Genomic DNA, 21105 nt, shown 5'->3' on the forward strand with positions numbered 1-21105 from the left:
ATTGTAGGCTCTATTGCATGTTTAGCTAAATCTCTAGCCTTTGTGTAATCTTGTTTCAGTTTTCAAGCCTTATCTAGCTTACTGCTGATGTTTGTGCCTCATGCTCTCAGTTGTGCAACAATTCTATCGGAAGTACAGTGACACAGATGTTGTGTTTTACCATGTGTTCCTCTCAAATGTTAATTAACAGTTTTGCAGTATTCTTGGATAGCAGTTCTGATTTTTGGACGGTTCGTCCTAAGGGAGACTATGGTATTTTTAAGAAGTCAGCCTCTGCATTGTTAGGATGAGGTTTGAGAACTTAGGTAAGATAAAATTGCAGAGCATCACAAAGAGAAATTTTTAGAAATCGCGTGGAATTCTGAAAACAAAAAGGAAAATGTGGATTACTTATGAAGAGAGGGGAAAGTGGAGGGAAGACTTATTTGTTCTTTTCACTATTGTAGGATTAGTTTCCACCATGCTAACAGGAATAACAGCTGAGAATTGAACCTCAGCTACTTATCTGGAATTAAAGTTTTATGCAAAGTTAAAATTTCAGCACGTATACACAAGGTGAATTCAAATACATTGAAGAGTTTGAGTAGGTGGCAACATAATTTACTCTTAGAGCTTAAGGGTGTATAGACCTCATGGATGAGGCCCAAACGCTGCAGCCTGAAGATCAGAAAGGCTCCAGCGGAGCTGTTTTCTTATATACAGCCTCTATTGCACAGAAAGCTACTAATCACAGTATCATTTTCTGCCTCCTCCTTCTGGCCCTAAAAACCCTGCAGTGAAAAGCAAGCCAGTAAGCTTTTGCTAACCACAATATTTCTTTTAGTTCCCTTTCCATCAACAAATTTGTCTCTTGAGATCACTTTCACCAATAGACAGTCATTGTACCCGGAGCACTCATACCATGTTCTGTACCATCTTCTAAAACTTATCCTTTGCAAAAAAAAAAAAATAAATTTGACAGATGTACCCTAGAAGAATCTGTGTCATTTTTGAACATTTTAGGGAATTTAACAAATCTGACAAACAAGGGGACTTATGATACTTGATTTTTTTTTACCTCAGCTGTAACAAACAAGTGAAAAGAGGTTATCTTGACTCTAAGTCCTAACAGCTGGGATTGTTTGAGACAAAGCCCATATGAAATAGAATGGCTGGTCTAATCATTTATGGCCTTATCTTCAGATAAATGATGGATTATACTAAAATTACTTTGAGCTTTCAAGTGAATTGCAACTAAGGGTAGGAAAATACCATGCTCCAAATGGCATGCTGTTAGTATTCTGCTGCACCATCCTCTGAAAGAACTACAGCTTTTGGGCTGTCAGGTGTCTTTTACAATTTTCATTCCATTTGTTTTTTGTTTGATAGCAAAACTGTCCAGGTGTCCGCTATATAACAACGCTAGCTAGAATGCTTGGTTACCATTTGTGGCGTTTATCTCCTTTTATTGTAGTTGAGTAGCATTTCTCTTATAGGCACAGAAAATGGGTAATAACTGAAGACGACCTCACAGCAGGAAAGTGAGACCAGATTGGCAATGCATCAGTGAGTGGCATGATTGAAGACAAGACAAAAAGCAGTCTACAGCAAAAGGTAACTGGCAATATCTAAAGAAACTGGTACTGAATTTGGGCAAGGTCAATATTTAGACAGTATTTCACTATTTGGGGTGAAAGCTGTAATTAGAGTTACAGCCAGAACAAAGAATGATTGAGCCAAACGCCTAATTTCAGCTAATTCACCTATTCCTTTCTTTACTTCTAGGTCATACAAGTTTGTCAGTTACTGATAGATTGTTGGCTAGCGGAATCTAATAATCAGTAGATGAAATATAGGAACAGAAGGAGAAAATAAAACAGCATTCCCAAGCCCCCTCAGTTTTCTGAAAATTGAGAGGGATACACTGAATGAGAGTACTGTGCCTCAGCATTTCTAGCTTAGAGGGACCCATGCAAATAGTAAAACATTCCAGAAAACCACTGAACAGCTGTACTTTTATGATGGGGGTTTACGCAAGGGAGAAAAATGCACTAGTTGACTTCCCTAAAAAAAATGTTCTGTTGGCAGTTATCCTCCATTTAACCCTGCTTTAGCATCAGCACAGTCTGGCCAGACCCTTTGCTTGAAGCAGGCAGCACATAATGTACAAAGATGCAGCCTGAACTTGTTTATTGAGGAACTGTGCATGCCCTTCCCAATCCAAGTTTATAGGATGTATGTCGCCTTTTCATCTTTTTCTTTATAAACTCCTATTGGTTTTCATCTTTTCTCTTTTCTCCTCTCTTTCTTGTTACCCAAGCCTAGAAGTTTATACAATTTTCCTTTTTTTTTTTCCCCCTCCTACGAGGTACATTGAGCCCAAGAGTTAGTCTGCTACTACTCAAGTTGCTCAGGACTTCCTCCCTCCTCAGGTTCTTTAGTTAATGTACAACAATCAGAAATGGAAAGCATGCAGCAGGAATCAACATGTGTTTTCAAAGTAGGACTCTAGCTCTGCTGTTAGATTTCTGTCTATATTGTTTTCCTCTTGGCTTTGCTATTAGCAGCTTACCATGATAAGACAATTACAGTTTTTCTTTTTCTCAAATCAGGCTTTATGTCAGGTAAAAGATATTTCTTTACCCATGTGCTTCCTAAAAAGCACTTCAAAGGAAAAGGGTTCAAAAATATTTTGCTTTCAAATTTATGATGCTGTTCCATGTTCTTAAACATACCATCAAAAAAAGTCATGTCAGTACAGGACAGCCACATATCCAAGCATGTGCTCAGCTCAATTGGGAATTTGCCTAGCACTAAAGTAAAGCTCATGTGGCACCTTTTGGAGGGCACAGCGCTACCCTTCCTGGGCATCTGTGCAGTTATGTTTGCTTGAGAACCAAGGCTGCACTTCACTGAGGATGCACTGATTCACATCATAGCTTTGCTCACACTCTGGCTGTAACAGCCTTCTTTGTTTTGCTACCTGCGTTGCTGGTCCTCAGTACTTACAAGGAATGTCTCAGAGCCAGGACAGAAAAGGGAGTTCACTAATGAATTTTATTTTCAAAATAGAGCAATAAATTTTACTTTGAAAAAAAACAGGAAACAAGCTGTACAAATTTGGCAGAACATCTATTTTGGTATCATTCTATTAAGTGTGCTGCCTTCCAGACAAAGCACTAAGGATCACAGTATCTTGTTTTTCCCATGGGTGATAATACCTTTCACACTGACATGGATTAAGGTGTCTGTATTTGACCTTTCATTCTCTTTGATTAACCCCTTAGCACCTCACTAGTCCAATTGATCTGTCCGAAAATCACAGATACATTGCTTGTCTTTATATTTGGCTACTCAGATTTTCTTCTAGTCCTCATAATGATCTGCCCTTAACAGGAGTTTTGTGCAAATGAAAGCACCATTGGGCCTCTATGTTTTCCATGTTATACTTACTAACAGTTACAATGATACTAACTTCTCTTGGGCTTAGCTGCATTACCATTTTAAAAGGTTTTTTTTTTGTCTGAATAAACGCTTATACTTTACCAGTTACTCATACTGTTTTCTTTCCTTTCTGCCTTTGGTTCCCTTTTTCTGACCCTAATGAGGTATTCATTAAGAAGCCTCCATGCTGATCCTTTGCTTTTAATCTTTTAACTTTTCCCTCCAGGCTGTTCCTAACATTCTCATTTAAGGAAGAAAAGTCTTTTCTGAGGCGTATTGCTGTTGTGTGATGTTTTCCCACTGTAAGGATATCTAAATTAATTATATAAAAGAAAAGTAATCAAGTGTCTCAATCGGACACAGTGAACCAAATCCTATTACATATTGCTGAGTTATGACACATGGAAGACAAAGCTTCCTCTGAACGAAGGTATTGAAATCTAACATCTATTTCCTTGCACAGAAACCCACAATACATTTGCTTTTGCCTCTCCAGTAAGACAAACACTATTTTTCAGCATGAAATCAAAAGGAAAAAAAAAAAAAAAAAGTTCAACGTGAGGTTTGTTTTCCCCAGAGCCACAACACTTTGACTAGTGGGAAGTTATGTGGAAATCACTAGCCATGGTATTGGAAATGTAGTGATAAAACTTCCACATTAGTTGGTTTAGTTAACATAACAGATGCTTTAGTGATACTGGTAGGTCTGTGTCCACATAGACATAGACATGCTGCATCTGCATATGAGCTTGTTTTTCAGTTAATGTTTTCATTACTCAAAGCAAAAGCTTCTATCAGTCACTTTCACCACACTGGTGATAGGTAGGAAACAGGGACGTGATTTGTTAGAGGTTTTTAGAGAGGGAAAGCCTTTTTAGATAACCGTGTGCTACATGAACTACTGTCGGCCAACTTATCTAATTTCCATTAGATTAGAAAGTGGAACACCTGTTTGACAGAGGTGTCTCAATTTCTGGAGTAGAAGCAGAGAATTTTAAATGTTTCTTTTCTCTTCCACTTTCTGACAGATTAGCCATTGTTGCAGATGAAGATAACTGTATTGCTTTGCACAATGCATTTCTAAAGCTTGTATTCATTAATTTACACTTGCCTTCTATTTTTGCGGGGGGTGGGGGGTGGGTGTAAAAATAAAACACACATCCTGCAGAAGGGACTGCGTATTAAGCCTGTAGAGCTCTTAGGTGCATCGTGGCTCCACCCTGGTGATTCAGCTTGATGGCAGGAAAATGTCCTTTGAGGATTAATGTATAGATGAGGCCTCACACATATCAGAATGTTTCCATGCATGTCAAAATGTTACTGATTTGCTGCCCGACTTGGAGCAAATCTATGTACATAAGCTCTCTTGTAGCACCTTTCTTACTGCTTTACAAGAAAGTACAGAAAGGCAGTTCCTTGTACCAGAAAAGTAGAAGTAATGTTATCTTGCAGAGTTCATTGCTCATCATGTTATTATCTCACTTTTTTAACTAAGGAAAGTTGTTCAGCAGCTTAAGCTGCATACAAAATGTTAATTTTTGCCTCTGCACCTTCTGGCTTAGCAGACGAAGAGTAACATGACTGTGGGAGAGTAGGCAAATGACACTGTGGTCTCTGAGTAAACTAAACTAGCAGGACAAAGCAAGGAAGCCTCTATTTGGACTAACTTGAAATTCCACAAAAGTCCTATCACCTCTCATCTTCTACAAAGTTATTAGCCGTGTCCCCTACCCTTCTTCCTACAAACATCTTTGCCTAGAGGAAGCAACAGAAACCAAATTAAACCATCACTTTCACTAGTTTTATACTAGTAACACCACTGGTTGAGTTGAGTCTTTCACAGTAAAGCTGTAAAACAGAAAGAGGCCAAAGAACTTGCACCTAGATTCAGGAAAAACCTTTGTCTCCCAGAAGGAGGTGATTTGGTTCATGAGGAAACAATTGCAGCTTTGGCCTTTCCATTCCATTTTCTATTGTGATCTTTGCCAGTGACAGAGAAGATTCTGACAGTGATCACATATTGCTGTGGGCATGTCACTCATGCATTAACCATTTTAGAACATTATCATTTCTAATTTAGATGCATGAAATCCCATTTTCTGCTAAATTATCAACAACCACTAATATAACCAAGAGTTTAAACTTATGTAAATTTTACCTGGTTTTACCCAGAGGCTAGTAAGCATATACTTACTGACCTCACTCAGTATCTGGACTTTCACAGAGTAGATTGTAATATCCTTCTTATAGCCAGTCTTTATCTGGCTATACTGTTTTGGGGGTTTTTTGTCTGCCTCCCTATTATTATACTTATTTTCCATCCTTTAATGCCACATGTCATTTTGTTATTTTAACATTCTTAACAATTTGAGAGACGTTTCATCCTTTACTACATTTTTTTTCCTCCCTGGACCAAAAAGCAGAAGAGGCCCACGTTTCACGACACAATACATTTCATTTCACACACATTACGTACCAGTACAGCTACCCATAATAAACTAAAATATATAACCATTTGCCTTTGTCATTGGCTCATCTCAGTTAATAAAAGCTGAGAGTGTGGAGAGTCTTCATCATGGGCGGCAGGGGAGTCTAGAGGAGAAGTGAACTGTGTACCTGTTGCTTCTCACAGCTGCCTGTGGGAGTAGCACCACGTCCCTGTAGAAGAAGAATCTGTGTTGCAGAAATTGCTCTGGCCAACAGCCATGTTAAGTGATGCACATTTCTAATATTTTAGGCTTCAAATTAAAATACAATAACACATTAGAGTTTTATATGCTGCAGAAACTGTGAGGAAGAGCCGATACATACACATGTCCTCTCATGTCCTGGAGTCAGTAACAGAATAACAGTTTGTGAGCAAGGAATACCTGCGACACTAGTGTTTTGCGGCTTAGTTCTACAAGCCATAGTACACATAAGTAGCTGTGACTGTCAAGGTCCCAAAACATTACTTACACCATAACTGTGATCATCAAATGATAAATCCCAGAATACAAATAACAACCTCTAAAGAAGCAAAGAGTTCATTCAACTCCCAAAAGAAAGATTTATGTAGCACTCCTGAGGTTACTAACCTCTCACTCCTTTCTTCTGTATAAAAATAACGTCCATTTGCTGTGAATTTTCATTGTGTGTTTTAACAAAAGAGGGGGTAACTCTTCCTCTCCTACCAACACTGGTGCATCTGATTCATTAAAACCTTTGTGTTTGGACTCCTTAGCAAAGCCCAGCCTTCTTCCCTTTACCCATCAAAAATGTTTCTGTCTGCATCTTCCATATTGCCCATGCCCTTAATATCATGCTTCTTTGAAAAGTCACTATTCACACAACGCCAAAAGAGCAACAATCTACACGTGAGATTTCCAGCATTTGCCTGACCTTGTCTGTAGTGACCTCAGTAGGAGTTGCGTCATCCCCTCCAGTGAGGGCAGGTTTCCCAAAGTTTGGCCGAGTTTCAGGAGCTTTGGAAAATCTACGTGGTAGAAGCATGTGGTAACTACGTGCTTTTCTAAGTTAGCAAAAGCAACTTCTTTCTTACAGTCTGTGCCTTTTGCAGCAGCACTTTAAAGCATCATCCTCTCAGGTGTTTTAGGTAACAGAAATGCATCATTTCTGCTACAGGATCTTTGATACTTGTAGACTCCACACTTTTCTGTTTTCAAGAAGTTGCAAAAATAAAAAGCTCACAGTGGGAACAAAAGACTAGCCCCAGTATTGCTACAAGGCAAGCTTCTTGATGTCTCAGTGAAACTAGAGAAAGAGCAAGTGGCTGGAGTACAGACAAGTCAGCTGGTTTAATCACAGAATGAGATCATGCCAATAAGAAGAGAAATCCAGAAAACTTGCCTTTCCTTGAGAACTGGAGATGATCTCAGTTTGATAATCATATTGACACCTTTTCAATAGTTTTAAATTTCAAAATGGGCATAAAAAACTAAAAGATCCTCAGTTCTATAAAGGATCTTTACCTGCAAGTACTGTTTCTTCCTGTCGGAGCCAGTTCTGGCCTCAGCGATTCTTGGCACAATTGGGACCTCCAAGTTGCATCTAGAGCTGAAACTATTGTCTTTATAAATTCAGATATTGTTAAAAACCAGCAAAGCAACAAGCTAATTGCCTAGATGTCTCTCTCTGCTGCTCAGAACATCGTCTCTTCCTTGAACAGCAGTAGAAGAGAAAGGCTCTGTCTTGCATTCATAGCAGTTTGTGGAAGTAGCCTTTACTCCCCCAAAAAGGCCGCTCTCCAGGTGATAGCTACCTTCTACTGCACCAGTGAAACCATTGACTAATACTGAGAAGATCTGGACAGTGAAACTAAGAACTCTTTCAGTGTTGGATGCACAAGACATTCACTGCAGCAAGAAATAAGAATGACCAGAGACCAACGATACTCAAAACAGCACGGAAAATGTCTTGTAACCCCTTATTAAGCTCTGCGTGCTTGAAATCACAGTAATATAACACAGTATTTCTCCTGCAAGCTGGGAAGGAAGAACAGTTGTTGTTACTGCTATTTTCATATACTTATGGAGGTACCCACAAGATTTAGTGAAGAAGACTGCATAGCCGTAAAGACAGATTAATAGGTATATGAAATATCCAGTAAGTCAAGTTGCGATTTTATGTATCATCTAAAAGGAGGTAAGATACCTCACATGTTGTATCTGATCTCTGTTCTGTTAGAAGAGGGCACAATATGGGCTTTCAGCAGTGCTTTTAGTTTCAGGAAGTTTTTTTTCTCTCTTGCCTCTCCACAGCCTTTTTAATATGAGGCTGAAATATAGATCTGGATCAAGCCCAGAATTAGTGTAAATTCCCTTACTCCTCAGGTTGGAGAGGCTTATGGTTCATTCCATATGGAAATAATGGTGCCAATAGAAATTTTAGGTGTGTGGTTAGGTATCCGGAAGCTACATTTGTGTAGGATGTGCACTGCTGTGTAATTAAAAAAAAGAGTACTTTAAAACTTCTTATTCCATGGAACTAAGCTATCAGAATAGAAACTTAAAATTCAGCAAATGATTTCACTCACACTTAACAAACCTGAATTTGATTTCTGTCTTTTATTAAAAACGATCACATGGGGCACATTATATTTTATATAGGCAATTCCAGCTGCAATAAAGGAAATGTGTTAATCCATTCATTTACTATCACTCAGAGAAAGTAACCGTGCAGCATGTAACCTCTCACAGCTCAAACTAATCTCACTTTTATTCATTCTGGGACTTGATGACTTAATTCTTGTTAACTGTTGACTCTTTTGGGTACTTCCAGATACCCTAAAGATACCACATAACCAGGCATCAGATCTGAAGTTACGAATGTGCAGTAAGCTGTATATTCATAATAAAAATAGTACCTTACATTGTGTTGCCCTTCAAAAATCTTTTCATGTCAGTGCTGAAAACCCTAGAAATTCTAGTCCTACCTTGATCTGAAATAGATTTATTTTTTTCTTTCCTGGCATGTAATGTGCAGTAAATGGCATTGTTAGCAATATGAGGAGATGACATGTCCCTGACAAGCAGGCTGTAGGTTAGCCTGCTGATTATTGATCATTTTAGCTCCTAGGAGGGTGCCAATCTTCCTTTTTGGTAAAGCTAATGGCTAGAACAGAGGTGCAAAAATCCATGCTGGATTGATGATGATAGTTAATGCCCTCATTTCAAAGTCTTAATATGTCTAAGTGTCTTCAGCTTCTTTCAGAAAAAGAGGCAATTCTTTACCCTGTGGTATAAACAAGAAGAGCGACTGCCTCCTGTTATAACAATTAATTTTTCATATTTAAAAACTAATTCAGCTATACATTTAATAACCTAGAAAAGGAAAAGATGATCTTCATTCCTGTCAAGACAGAGCAACTGGAGGTGACTGGGACAAGGGGATATCCCATGGAGATTCACCTTTCAGACATTGTCTTTTCTGAAGCTTAGCGTTTTGATGTTTAGTTTCAGAAGTACTGAACTAGAAGTATTAAGCTAGAAATATATTTTACTTTATTTATTTATCTATCTTTTCCAGTTTAAGTTACTGCTGTGCGGATAGTTTTATATTCACATCTCTTAAGGATATATAATACCTAAGACATTAAACAGCAGAGACTTTGCAACACATTCATGCAGCCTTGGTCAAAGAAAGAACACAGAGATTGCTCTGATGGATAAACATGAAAGAAAGTGACCAGAAAATGATGTGGAAAAATGTAAGATATCTAGAGTATCAGGTACACTGTCAGGCCAGAACCAGTGATCTCTAAAACCACCACCTCAGTGATCTTCCCCAAGAGATTAGATAAACACACTGCATGTTGAGAATGGTTAATCCTTCAGTGTTTTGGAGTCCAGTTCTACATTTTTTGAACCCAAGAATGTTTTTCTTCCCCTTAACAGCAGATAAAACAAAATTATGTATGTCTAGAGGAAAAGCTCCCAGAAAACAATGTTTACTTTTAAACCTAAACCTAGAGGATCCGAAAAGTGAAACCTGTAAACTAAAATACTGGTACTTACTCTCAACTGAAAGACCTTTGGCTAACTATAACGAGTGCTCTGTGGATCAATCAGTCAAACTTTTGTACAAAAAAACCCCTTAATCATTGCTATGCTAGCATTCGCTAAACCACTAAGTTCTAGTGAGATTGAGAAACTCTAGTGAAGTTGAGCAATCCTTCTTTGGCATTAACATCTGCGAGTAAAATTTTATAGAAATATGTACATCAGGATTGCCCAACTTCTGGAAAAAACCCACCATACATGAGGAGGGAATTGGTAGAGTTAACTTTGGCCAAAGAGCTAAGTAACATGAAGGAATATTTCCAGTGTTTCTGGACTCTGTAAGTGTTACGAGAGTATATGCAAAAAATAGTCTTTCACTGCTGCTGCAACTGCTAGAATTATAACTGTGACATTATTACACTGTAGGCTGTCAAAAAGAACCTGCAGAAAATTTGTCACATTTTACATTGTAGTATTCTTAAGCATTTAATGTCCCCAAAAAATACTTGGAAGATTTTATTCATCACTCCACAGCCCCATAAATTAGGGGTTTAGAGGTGGCCTTTCACTTATGCCAATTTTTGCCACATCCATTTCTAACACTAAGTCCTTGAGTGTGCAAATGAAAGATTAGTTTTCTTTATTCTGTGTTTTAAATCTAGCCAAGTGCTTGCTAGTTTTCCATCTCTAGATATCACTTCTATTCTCTCTAAATGCTCCTGTTTTTAGCAGCTTCAAGATATAAACGTCATATGCTTGTATTCAAACATCCCCTAAATGCATAGAGATACACTGACACTGTATAACCTGTTTGACATAAATATAGGACAAGGCACTGATTATTTCTACTTCTCTGGCACAAGACAATATAGTTAATATCAATTTTTTTATTCTATTTTGCTCATCTACTAGTTTCAATAAAATAAATGTCACCATAACACTAATAACCTTTCTTCTCTATCTGGATTGAAAGCTGTTTGCCCTTACTAGCATTAGAGAACTATTTAGGTAAATAAATAATTTGAAACAGAGTAACATCATCATGCACTGACACTGTCCAAAGGGGTCATGACAAACCCAGGTGTATTCATTAAAAGAGGCAGGGGAGGGGGAGAGGGCCTAAAAAGTGTTAAAGATGCTTACATTTTCAAATTGTGAAATTGTTTACAATTCATGAAATATATACAGCACTTGAGGTCTAAAAAAATCACCATTTGGATAACAAAAAATGTGTAGGCTCACACTGCCTTTCAATTTCCAAAAATCCCTTAAATCCCTTTAAAAAAAAAATTAAAAGTAGTTCTGAAGTGGCGTTTTCAACAATAAAAATGTATTCCTCCAAAAGGAAAATACATGTTTGAGTCAAGTTAACCTAGAATTACTTTCAAGAGTACTCCCTGGCTGATATTTGGAAAGAGAGTTGTATGATTAACAACATGCCTAGTTAGTTTTAAAATAATCTTTTAGTCTAAGAAGTAGGTGTCACTATTTTTCCATCTGCATTGTTAAAGTAAACTATATTGTTAGTCTCCCTTTAAAAATATTCTTCTTAATTTGGCTCAAAAACTTTGGAGAGTTTAAGCTGCATATGTCTTTGAAAAAAATAAAATATTAGGATCTTGTTCCATGACTTACAAGTGCAAGAATTGGACTGAAGGTTAGCAAAACCAGGAATGTACTAGAATAAAAGAAATTAGATATAAGCTAGTAGATACTAAAATAAACTTAAAATAGTTCGCTGTGGTACATTATACTTTACATAAATGCAGAAGTTCAATGATAGGTATTTTGCCTTGTGTTGGCATCTTAAATAATCTTGAAGGAAGGGGATGTTTTGAAAAGTGGTGGAACTTGAATATAAAAATAAAGCAATTCTCTTATTTTAGAATAGGAAATACAGACCTCTAGTGGTCGAAATATGAGTTAAACTTCAAAGCAATTTAAATGTCACTATGCTTAACTGTGTTACTTTCCCTTTCCTTTACATTTTCCTCCCCCCCAATCATTCAAAATCACACACGGCCCCAATTCCACTGTTCAGTCATTCCACAAGCATTGATTTTTCCCAGAGGAAAAACTCCTTTCATCTGTCCTTTTCTCACATAAATTTTGTGACTGAAACTGAGTACAGCTGAAAGATACTTGGGAAGTGAAGGGAAAATTAATGAGAGTAGTCTATGAAAACAAACAGAAGAGAGATGTTCATTCTTTTCAGAATAAACTAGGAAGCCATCATACAGGAGGACAGACTCTTTTGAAGTATGCTGGAGGAAATAAATACAGAGAGGTTCTTATAGAGAAGGTCAGAGTATATAAACAGTTCGCATTTACAAGGTAGCAATAACTGGTCCTCTGCTAGCACAAAATAAGTAATAAACAATTTAGAGTTTTGATGTTATAGAAGAACCAGATCATAGAAAGATCACAGGCAGTTTATTTTCCAGCTATACAGAGGCAGCATAAATGAAGCAGACCAGCTTCAGCTCTTGCAAGGGGAAGGCACAAAGAATCCACATACAGCTTAGAGAATTAAAAAGATAAATACTTTACTTTAAAATAAAAAAAACAAAACACCACAAAATTAACAGCAATTTCAACAGACTGGCAGTTGCTTCATGAAAGACTGACCAGGAGGACAGCTATTAAATGAAAATGCACAGGCCAGTACAAGGTCCTGCAAATTCTGTTTGTTCTCATGTCAGACCACCTCCTGATCCAAAATTGCAAAAGCAACAGCCAGCTTGACAGTTACTAATACAGATCTTCTGAAGCTTGCTCTCTGTTCTTGGTGCTCATGAACTGATGTACAGACAGCATTCTGGTCCTGTACTGCCTATCGCAGTTCCATTTCAGTAATATTTTGATTTATTATCATTTACCATGAAGTCAGATGCTGACCTCTGTGGAAGATAGAGGCAGTGATGACAGGAGGCCTATGCACACTGCAAGGCCACAACAGTTTGAATTACATGCCTTTATTTGCCCAAGTGTTTGCATTTCTCTCACCCTCCACAATTCACCTATCAACTCTGGACTAAAAATACTTAGGAAAGCCGTGAGTGGGGAATACAGACTGTTAGAAGGAGCAGCAGAAATAAGAGCTAGGAGAAAGGTAAATTTTATGGCTTCACAGTGGTACTGCTCAGGAACTCCAGGAAAGCAGAGAAGATGCTGAAGTAGGCATATGAAGTAGAAGAAATTATATTCATTAAGGCAATGAGGATAAAGGGGGTTGTTCTGTTGGATAGGAAAAAAAAAAAAAGCTGTGAAATAAAGCATGTGGAAAGTGTCATTAGTTTCTCATCTCAGCAATTAGAAAAAGAAGATAGAAGAAATAAGGAAAGGGGAGGGACTAAACTCTCAAGATAAAGGAAAAAAGCTTATGCCACCAGAAAGAAACATAGCTAATATATTGAACATATTGTTCCAAACATTTTTCAGCCTCTCTTCTCCCTGTGCAATAATTTTATATAAAAATAGAATGCATCATCCTCTTAAACATGGAAATATCCTCTCATTTGTAAGAAAAGCAAATAATCCACCTACCATCAGAAGGGAAAAAACCTCACATCATTACCTAAAGGTGAGGTGGCTAAACTGTGGCAGGGTTGGTCAGCCTGAGTTTATTTGGTCTTTGTCAAAGCAAATATCAAAACCACATTTTTGTTTAAAATCTGACTTGTGACACCTGCTTACCTATTTATAGCTGATGAAGTTCTCACAGAAAGCCACAGTTGGTGCTATCTTATCTTTCAGTAGGCAAAGTGCTGTTTACCTTGCATGAGCTCAGCATTCCTTGTTGTTTCCACAGGCAGTTTAATTAGGATGCATGTTCACCCAACAGAAGCAATGAATGGAGTCGTAAATAATAGTTGGTAGAGCAGTCTGAAGCATTTCATTATCAGTGACTTATTATAATTATTGTAATTAAAAAAAGATAAAAGGTCAAACAGGACAGTAACATACAACAGGGGTTTGCTGCTCACCAGATAATTTACTTTGAGATTGATGTTACCACACCGTTCACAGTCGCATCAATTCAATCCTCTTAGAAAAAGCTCCTTGTGTATCAGCCTTAAAATGATCTAATTACCATTATGTTAACTCAGGTCATTTGAGATGCTTTAAATGGAATTATCAATGTGCACAATTCTAATACTTGCATTTAACTGGCCAGTGGTTTAACCTGCTCTGGTGAATTCTGGCAGCATAAAGCTGAACCAGCCATCTATTTCTGTAAGGTTTTTAAACAATCTGCAGTACTTCCCATGTAGAAGAATCTGCTTTGCATAAAATGCATGTAACCATGATCCTGGGACAAGCAGGTGAACTGTGGCAAGTGAGAATAACAGCAAAAATGACAGTGGTACAGAGAAGAAATCATTGCCTGTAAGGAGTACACACCACTAATGCTGCCCGGTCTCACTACTCAGCACTGCTATGGGCCCATGCCTTCCAAAACAAATTACTTTCTTCTCCTGTGATGAAGCTTTTCCTAATGCTCTAAAGTTACAGATGTCCTCAAGGCAGCAGAGCTACCTGAGGCTAGCTCTGAAACTTTAAAATTTCCAGGAAATGTAAAAGTTCAGCTTGGGATAAGGAGTGCCTTCCTCACTGTGCTTCAAATGTAAGGCTCTTAAGAGGTTCATTCTCACAGCAACATTCAAACTGTTTTCAGATATACATATGGCAATCCATATCTATTTACCCAAAAGCAACCACATTAGGTATTTCTGCTTCCTTTTCATTTACTGAAAATAGTGATGGATTTATTTATTGATTGTAATTCCTTAGTATAATTTAAAACTGATAACATACCAAACACATCCTTTGCACAATTCCACTGACTTCATTGTTACACCAAAACCTTTAATTCCAGACGGGTTACAGTCTTACACAGATAAATTGAAGTATCATACTATTTCTTGACCAAATTCCTGATTCTTCATGGGAATTGTTCTGCCTTTTTTACTTCCCAAGCACTCCAATAAGCTTAGGGAATTCAATACCTTAGAGCACCAGACGCAAGTTTCCCAACTCAACTATTTTTTGTTTATTTTAACACATTTCTGAAAACGTAATATAATCATTATTACACTTTCTTGAAAGTACATATGCTATTAATTACATCAACTAAAGCTACTACTGGCATGAAAAAAGTACAGGAAGTTAAACAACGAAACACACTATACTGAAGGGGTGGCTGAAGCGACCATGCAAAAGGTGCCTTAGCATCTACCGCTGCACAGAAACAATCCCATTGAAGGGGGAATATTCACTATCAGCTACGTTTGTCTTAGCCACTGAATCTGCCAGTTAGTACACACAGAGCAGGATGCACTTGCGAAGTACCACAGATTGGTTCATCTAGTCATGAAGAAGGGTCTTGCTTAGCCTTAACTGGGCCCTGATCTACTTTACTGCAAGTCTAACTTGCAGTGGTGATTTTCTTAGTAGAAACTTCACTACAGTTTCTTACTGCTAAGTTCTGGGCTGTAATCTCAGGGGGTATATAAGTGGGCAAAGGCTATGATAATGAATAGACCACGCAACACCAGCATGTAGCTGGGACAGGGCAAATATTGCCAGACCTTGATGTTGCAGAACCTATCAGTTATTGTCAAATCTCCTTGGGCACTTTCACAACCAAGGGATGAGATAAGAGCATTTATCTTGAAATCTTTTTATTGTGGTTCTCCCTGTCCTATGGGTAGCATGACCTTCCACAGAGCCAAACACCATGTATTCTAGATTTGGCACAGTTTGAAAGCGAGGAAGTTTTGCTCAGGATGTATTACAGTGCCACACGTGATCAGAATGGCATACATTTCTTTGTGTCAGCTCTATTTGCTTGACTTTTCAACTTCTTAAACATGGCAAAAATAGCTGATGTCATTTTGAGGCATCTGTACCAACTGAGGCAACAAGACTAATTCACAGAATGAATTGGAGAGACTGGAAGGTGTCACATTGCACATCTTGACAAAGGGTTTATTATTTGCATTTAACTGGATATTCCAAACGTGATAGAATTATCAAGAACCTAAATCTTGAAATTACCCGGCTAGCTTTATGGAAATGAATCAGCTTATTAATGCAAACATATAATAGAACATGAGTTACGATAGAGAAATATCAAGTTTTTTTAAAGTCTAACAAATTGAGAGGCAAAGGGTGACCTTGCTCACAAGATGCTGCCTGCAACCTGTATTCTGAGTTCAGTTCCTGGCTCCGCTTCAGACTTCCTGTGTGGGCTTTGCTGAGACATATCTATGCCTCATTTCCCTATTAAAAAGACAGTCCATCTGGAATAAGGTTTGTCTCCCAACAAGAGCATGTCAAACACTTTAATAGAGTAGCATTCTGTACTTAACAGGAACGTCAGTGCTGAACAACGCAAATAATGAGCAACCACCTCCATAACAACATAGCCCATATTTCTGTAATGACAGGCATCTTTTCTTTCTGAATGCATCTGTACTGCCCAGGGCCTTAGAGTGTGTATATTTATCTATATAAAAGTGACTTTCATTTATAAGGGTTTTGTTTGTTGTTTGTTTGGTTTTTTTAAAGCCAATATATTTCACTTAATCTGTGTTTGAGGCAGCACAAGTTGGGTTTGGCTGACAGCTGTCAGGATCCTGCAGACAGCAATAAACACTACTTTGCAATAATAACTACTGATTTTTTTATTTTATTTTTCTTAAATATCCACTATTTTTGAGGGAAGACTGTCTATTTGTAGACTCTGGAAAAGATTTAGTATCAGTCACTTACAGTGTATTACCTGCTTTCTAAAGTCATAAATCATTAATAAGGAAATCACTCTTGCAGAACACACAAGCCCTGGCAAACCAAACAGGTGCCCTGTAAAGGAGATTTCATACCATTGCCATACACGTAATATAGTCCAGATGTATTTTCCATATACTAAGACTACAGCTTCAACTCTTGAATACATAAATTTTGTCAGTAACTGAAAAGGTAATATGAATTGTCGTTCCCCCTTGCACCCCTCTTAATCTTTCTACAGTTATTAATGTGCAACAAATCAGCACATCTGGATTTTCACAGAGTTTTTCCTCCTCAGTAGTTAAATACCATAGTTCCAAGCTAGATGGGGAGCTAGATAACTTCGGAATATTTAAGGTATTTATGGTACAACAGAACACTAGATTGTGAGAGTGTCTTCATCTTTCTCTGTAATGTAAAAATTGTCTCAAAGAATTAAGCTTAGTGTATAGGAAAAAGAAATTCTAGTGATTCACATCACAGATCAAAATGAGTACCTAATCTGAATTCATTGATTTTCTTAATGCATTGCACTTTGCATTTACAGAATGAACTAGTATTCAGAGTGCTTAAGTGTAGTTTCCGAGATATCTGAATAACTTTGCTCATTAGATATATCACCTATTTGTGGAAAGAAAGTAACCTAAAGACTCTCCTGAATTTACAGTTATCTGCTATTTTGAGTCTCTATTATTATTTTTATGACATATGTTCACTAACCAGTCTTATTTTGAATTGGAACCTTGTTAATTGAAAGCAGTTTGTTAGAATTCATTTATGTTAAAAAGTATCTAACAGTGTTCAGCCAACTCCTAACCTTCTTACCTCTGTTTTATTCTGCAAACAAAGTCTATATTAAAATAGAAAGTGGTTGAGAAAACACTTGAAGATGGCATATTTTTAAATTCAAAGACACTGACACATTGTGTTAGACAAAAACTTGACATTGAATTCAAACTTTTTAAAAATTAAATCCCTGTCACGAATAATATTTTCTTCCTCTTTTCCCCTCCTAGGTGTGAACTTCATATTTTCTCCCTGAAACTAGGTTACACCTGAAGAGATCAAGATGATTCCAAATTACTCTACTGAAGAAACCGTTAAAAGAATCCACGTCGACTGCCCCGTTTCAGGAAGGCACAGTTACATCTACATTATGGTTCCAACTGTTTACAGCATCATCTTTATCATAGGCATATTTGGGAACAGCCTGGTCGTTATTGTCATTTACTGCTACATGAAATTAAAAACAGTAGCCAGCATCTTTCTTCTAAACCTGGCACTGGCTGACTTGTGTTTTTTAATAACTCTGCCACTCTGGGCAGCCTACACGGCCATGGAGTACCAGTGGCCTTTTGGCAACTGTTTATGTAAGTTAGCATCAGCGGGGATAAGTTTCAACCTGTACGCCAGTGTGTTCCTCCTCACATGCCTTAGTATCGACCGGTACCTGGCCATAGTACATCCAGTGAAGTCCCGAATTCGACGTACCATGTTTGTTGCCAGAGTAACTTGCATTGCCATCTGGCTTCTCGCCGGTGTGGCCAGTTTGCCCGTCATCATTCACCGTAACATATTCTTTGCTGAGAACTTGAACATGACAGTCTGCGGTTTTCGGTATGACAACAACAACACAACGCTCCGGGTTGGGTTAGGTTTATCCAAAAACTTGCTGGGCTTTTTAATTCCTTTTCTGGTCATATTAACAAGCTACACCTTAATTTGGAAGACCCTGAAGAAGGCATATCAAATTCAAAAAAATAAGACTAGAAATGATGATATTTTTAAGATGATTGTGGCAATAGTATTTTTCTTCTTCTTTTCCTGGATTCCTCATCAAGTGTTCACTTTTCTGGATGTATTAATTCAATTACATTTAATAACAGACTGCAAAATCACTGATATTGTGGATACGGCTATGCCCTTCACCATTTGCATCGCTTACTTTAACAACTGTTTGAATCCTTTTTTTTATGTTTTTTTTGGAAAAAACTTTAAAAAATACTTCCTCCAGCTAATAAAATACATTCCACCAAATGTCAGTGCACATCCAAGCCTAACGACAAAAATGAGCTCGCTCTCATATCGGCCACCAGAAAATATACGCTTGCACACTAAAAAGACTGCTGGATCTTTCGACACCGAGTGATGCATTTTGCAATATACTTTTTTTGAATAACCTTGTGAACGAAGCAGCAAGAATGACAAAATTCATCTGCAGTCCTGAACATCACAGCTTACTGCTCATTACAGAAACATTAGATCACCTCAGAGAAATCATACTGTAAAGATTTAGCAGTGGCCTTTTATTTTACATTATGAAGAGGACTGCTTGGTTTTCATTTTGTTTTTCTTTACTGAAAGCAACATAAATGGTGGACAGGCATGTCAGAGTTTCTGTCAGCATCCTGCTGTTTACTCAGAACTACAAAAGAAGGGTAGAGAAAACTAACTTAAGTTAGAGGTCTTTTTAAAGGAAAAGCTTGTATAAATTACATGAATTATGAAGGACCTGTTTTGCACATACAAGAGCTATTCCAAATTTTGTTCAAGGAGTTGATGGAGCTACGCTGCTCGTTTTGTTGCAGGTTTTTTTTAATGACATAAATGTCATATCATATTTATAACATAATATATGGTATATATAGAGGCCCGATTTTAAACTCAAATGGAAATTTAAGGTCCTTGAAATTGGTCTCATTCTGATTTATGCTACTATTTTTCATTTTTAAAATGGCAATTTTTTCATAATAATATATGCAATAAAATGCAGATTTATTTATTAAATATAGAAGAAATATATTTTTAGATTTATATTTCTACTCATAGATTTCAAACATTGCTTCATAAACGTACATTTATATCCCAGTGGGTATTTTTATAGTAGTTTAAAAAAAAAGTATATATATACACACACACACACAAATGGGGTTCACTCAACCTTTCCTCATGATATGCCACACTGAATTTGAAGAACATTACTTATGGAGGGGGTTGACTCCATACTCTGTGTGACTAAAAGTAAAATTCTGTATTTGAAAACATGAGTTCTGGGACAGAGGTGATCAGAAAACTTCAAACTATTTTTGTATAATAACCAGTGTACTCAATGAGAGAAATTACCAACTAATGAAACCTACTCAATTTTTCAAATTTCTGGACATTTAATAAACTCACATGCTGATAAGAAAAATGTGACAATGCTTATATTACAGTTTAACTAATAATGCTTTTAGTCACATCACAAAACATCCGAGACCAAACTTTACTTTTGGCTTTTATGGAATTTCTCTCCATTTATACAAAACTAAGCCCAGAGTATTTTCTCTCTGTAGAACCTTTTTTTTAATGTGTATGGAACAAATTCGAATTTATACTAGCATAAATCAGAACAAAAGTCCGGCTCAAACTCTATATACAAATGAGGGGGGGGAAGTAAGCACTGTAGGAAGTTTCAACTAATGATATCCTCATATGTCCTTTTTACCTCAAATAATGAACTCTGGAAAATATTTATTCTTGATTCACACTCATCTATTGTCTTCAAAGACAAATGAGTTCAGAAATACTTTTTGACATAACAAAACTTTAGAAAAATTCCAAAACTTTACATATATCATGTAGACAATTACATGACCCTTGAGAATTTGCAATATTTATAATCTTCAAAATTATACATCTAATGCGGCTGTCTCAGGTAGCAAGTGGTTGGATTATCCATATTTTCTGATTATCAGTCTCTTGCATATACACAAATATTTTAAATTATTTTTTACATTAGGAAATTATTTTCAATCAAAACACAACAAAAAAGTTATTTCTGTAGTTTCATACTTTTTAAGAAAAAACAGGACTACAACCAGGTCTGGGAATCTTGTGCCTCTTCCTGCTCTTTCATTCACTTATTTTAAGGCAAGTTTCTTCAGTTTTGCCCTTGTTCTTCCAGCTGCAAAATGGGAACAATCTCTACCTATATATGTCACAAGGCACTGTGAGGATTCACTAAAACTTCTAAAGCTGAATGTTAAAAAGAAAATGCTCTTTCACTAAAGGTTTAAGTTAATTTAATTGCAAGCCAGTATCTCAAAATTTGAAACCTGAATGTGTCATTTAAAGACACAGTTAAATTATTATATAGAATGCTTTATATTTAGCTTATATCTATCCTTATATGTGAGACAGCCGTTCGTTAAAAATGAATATGGCAATAATCCCATACATTATAAATAGCATCCAGAATAGTACCACTGCCTCAGCACTCAGTAAGCTGACAAAGGACTGACAGAGCTTGCCATTTATCTGTACGATATTTTGTTCATGTACACGTGTGCACATGCTGAGCAGCATCGGGAGCTTCCCCTGGCAGAAGCAGCTCTCTTGCAGACATAAT

The 21105-nt window shown here is 37.1% G+C and overlaps 1 protein-coding gene across 1 annotated transcript; it reads left to right on the forward strand.

Moving 5' to 3' along the window:
- Positions 1–1509: 1509 nt before the first annotated feature.
- On the forward strand, positions 1510–19447 carry AGTR1 (angiotensin II receptor type 1). The gene is made up of 2 exons (XM_050902704.1): positions 1510–1593; positions 17732–19447. The coding sequence occupies exon 2, from the start codon at positions 17785–17787 to the stop codon at positions 18862–18864; it is 1080 nt and encodes a 359-aa protein (XP_050758661.1). The 5' UTR covers positions 1510–1593; positions 17732–17784; the 3' UTR covers positions 18865–19447.
- The last annotated feature ends 1658 nt before the right edge of the window (positions 19448–21105 follow it).

Source organism: Gymnogyps californianus, chromosome 10 (assembly GCF_018139145.2).
Source record: "Gymnogyps californianus isolate 813 chromosome 10, ASM1813914v2, whole genome shotgun sequence".
Taxonomy (NCBI): Eukaryota; Metazoa; Chordata; class Aves; order Accipitriformes; family Cathartidae; genus Gymnogyps; species Gymnogyps californianus.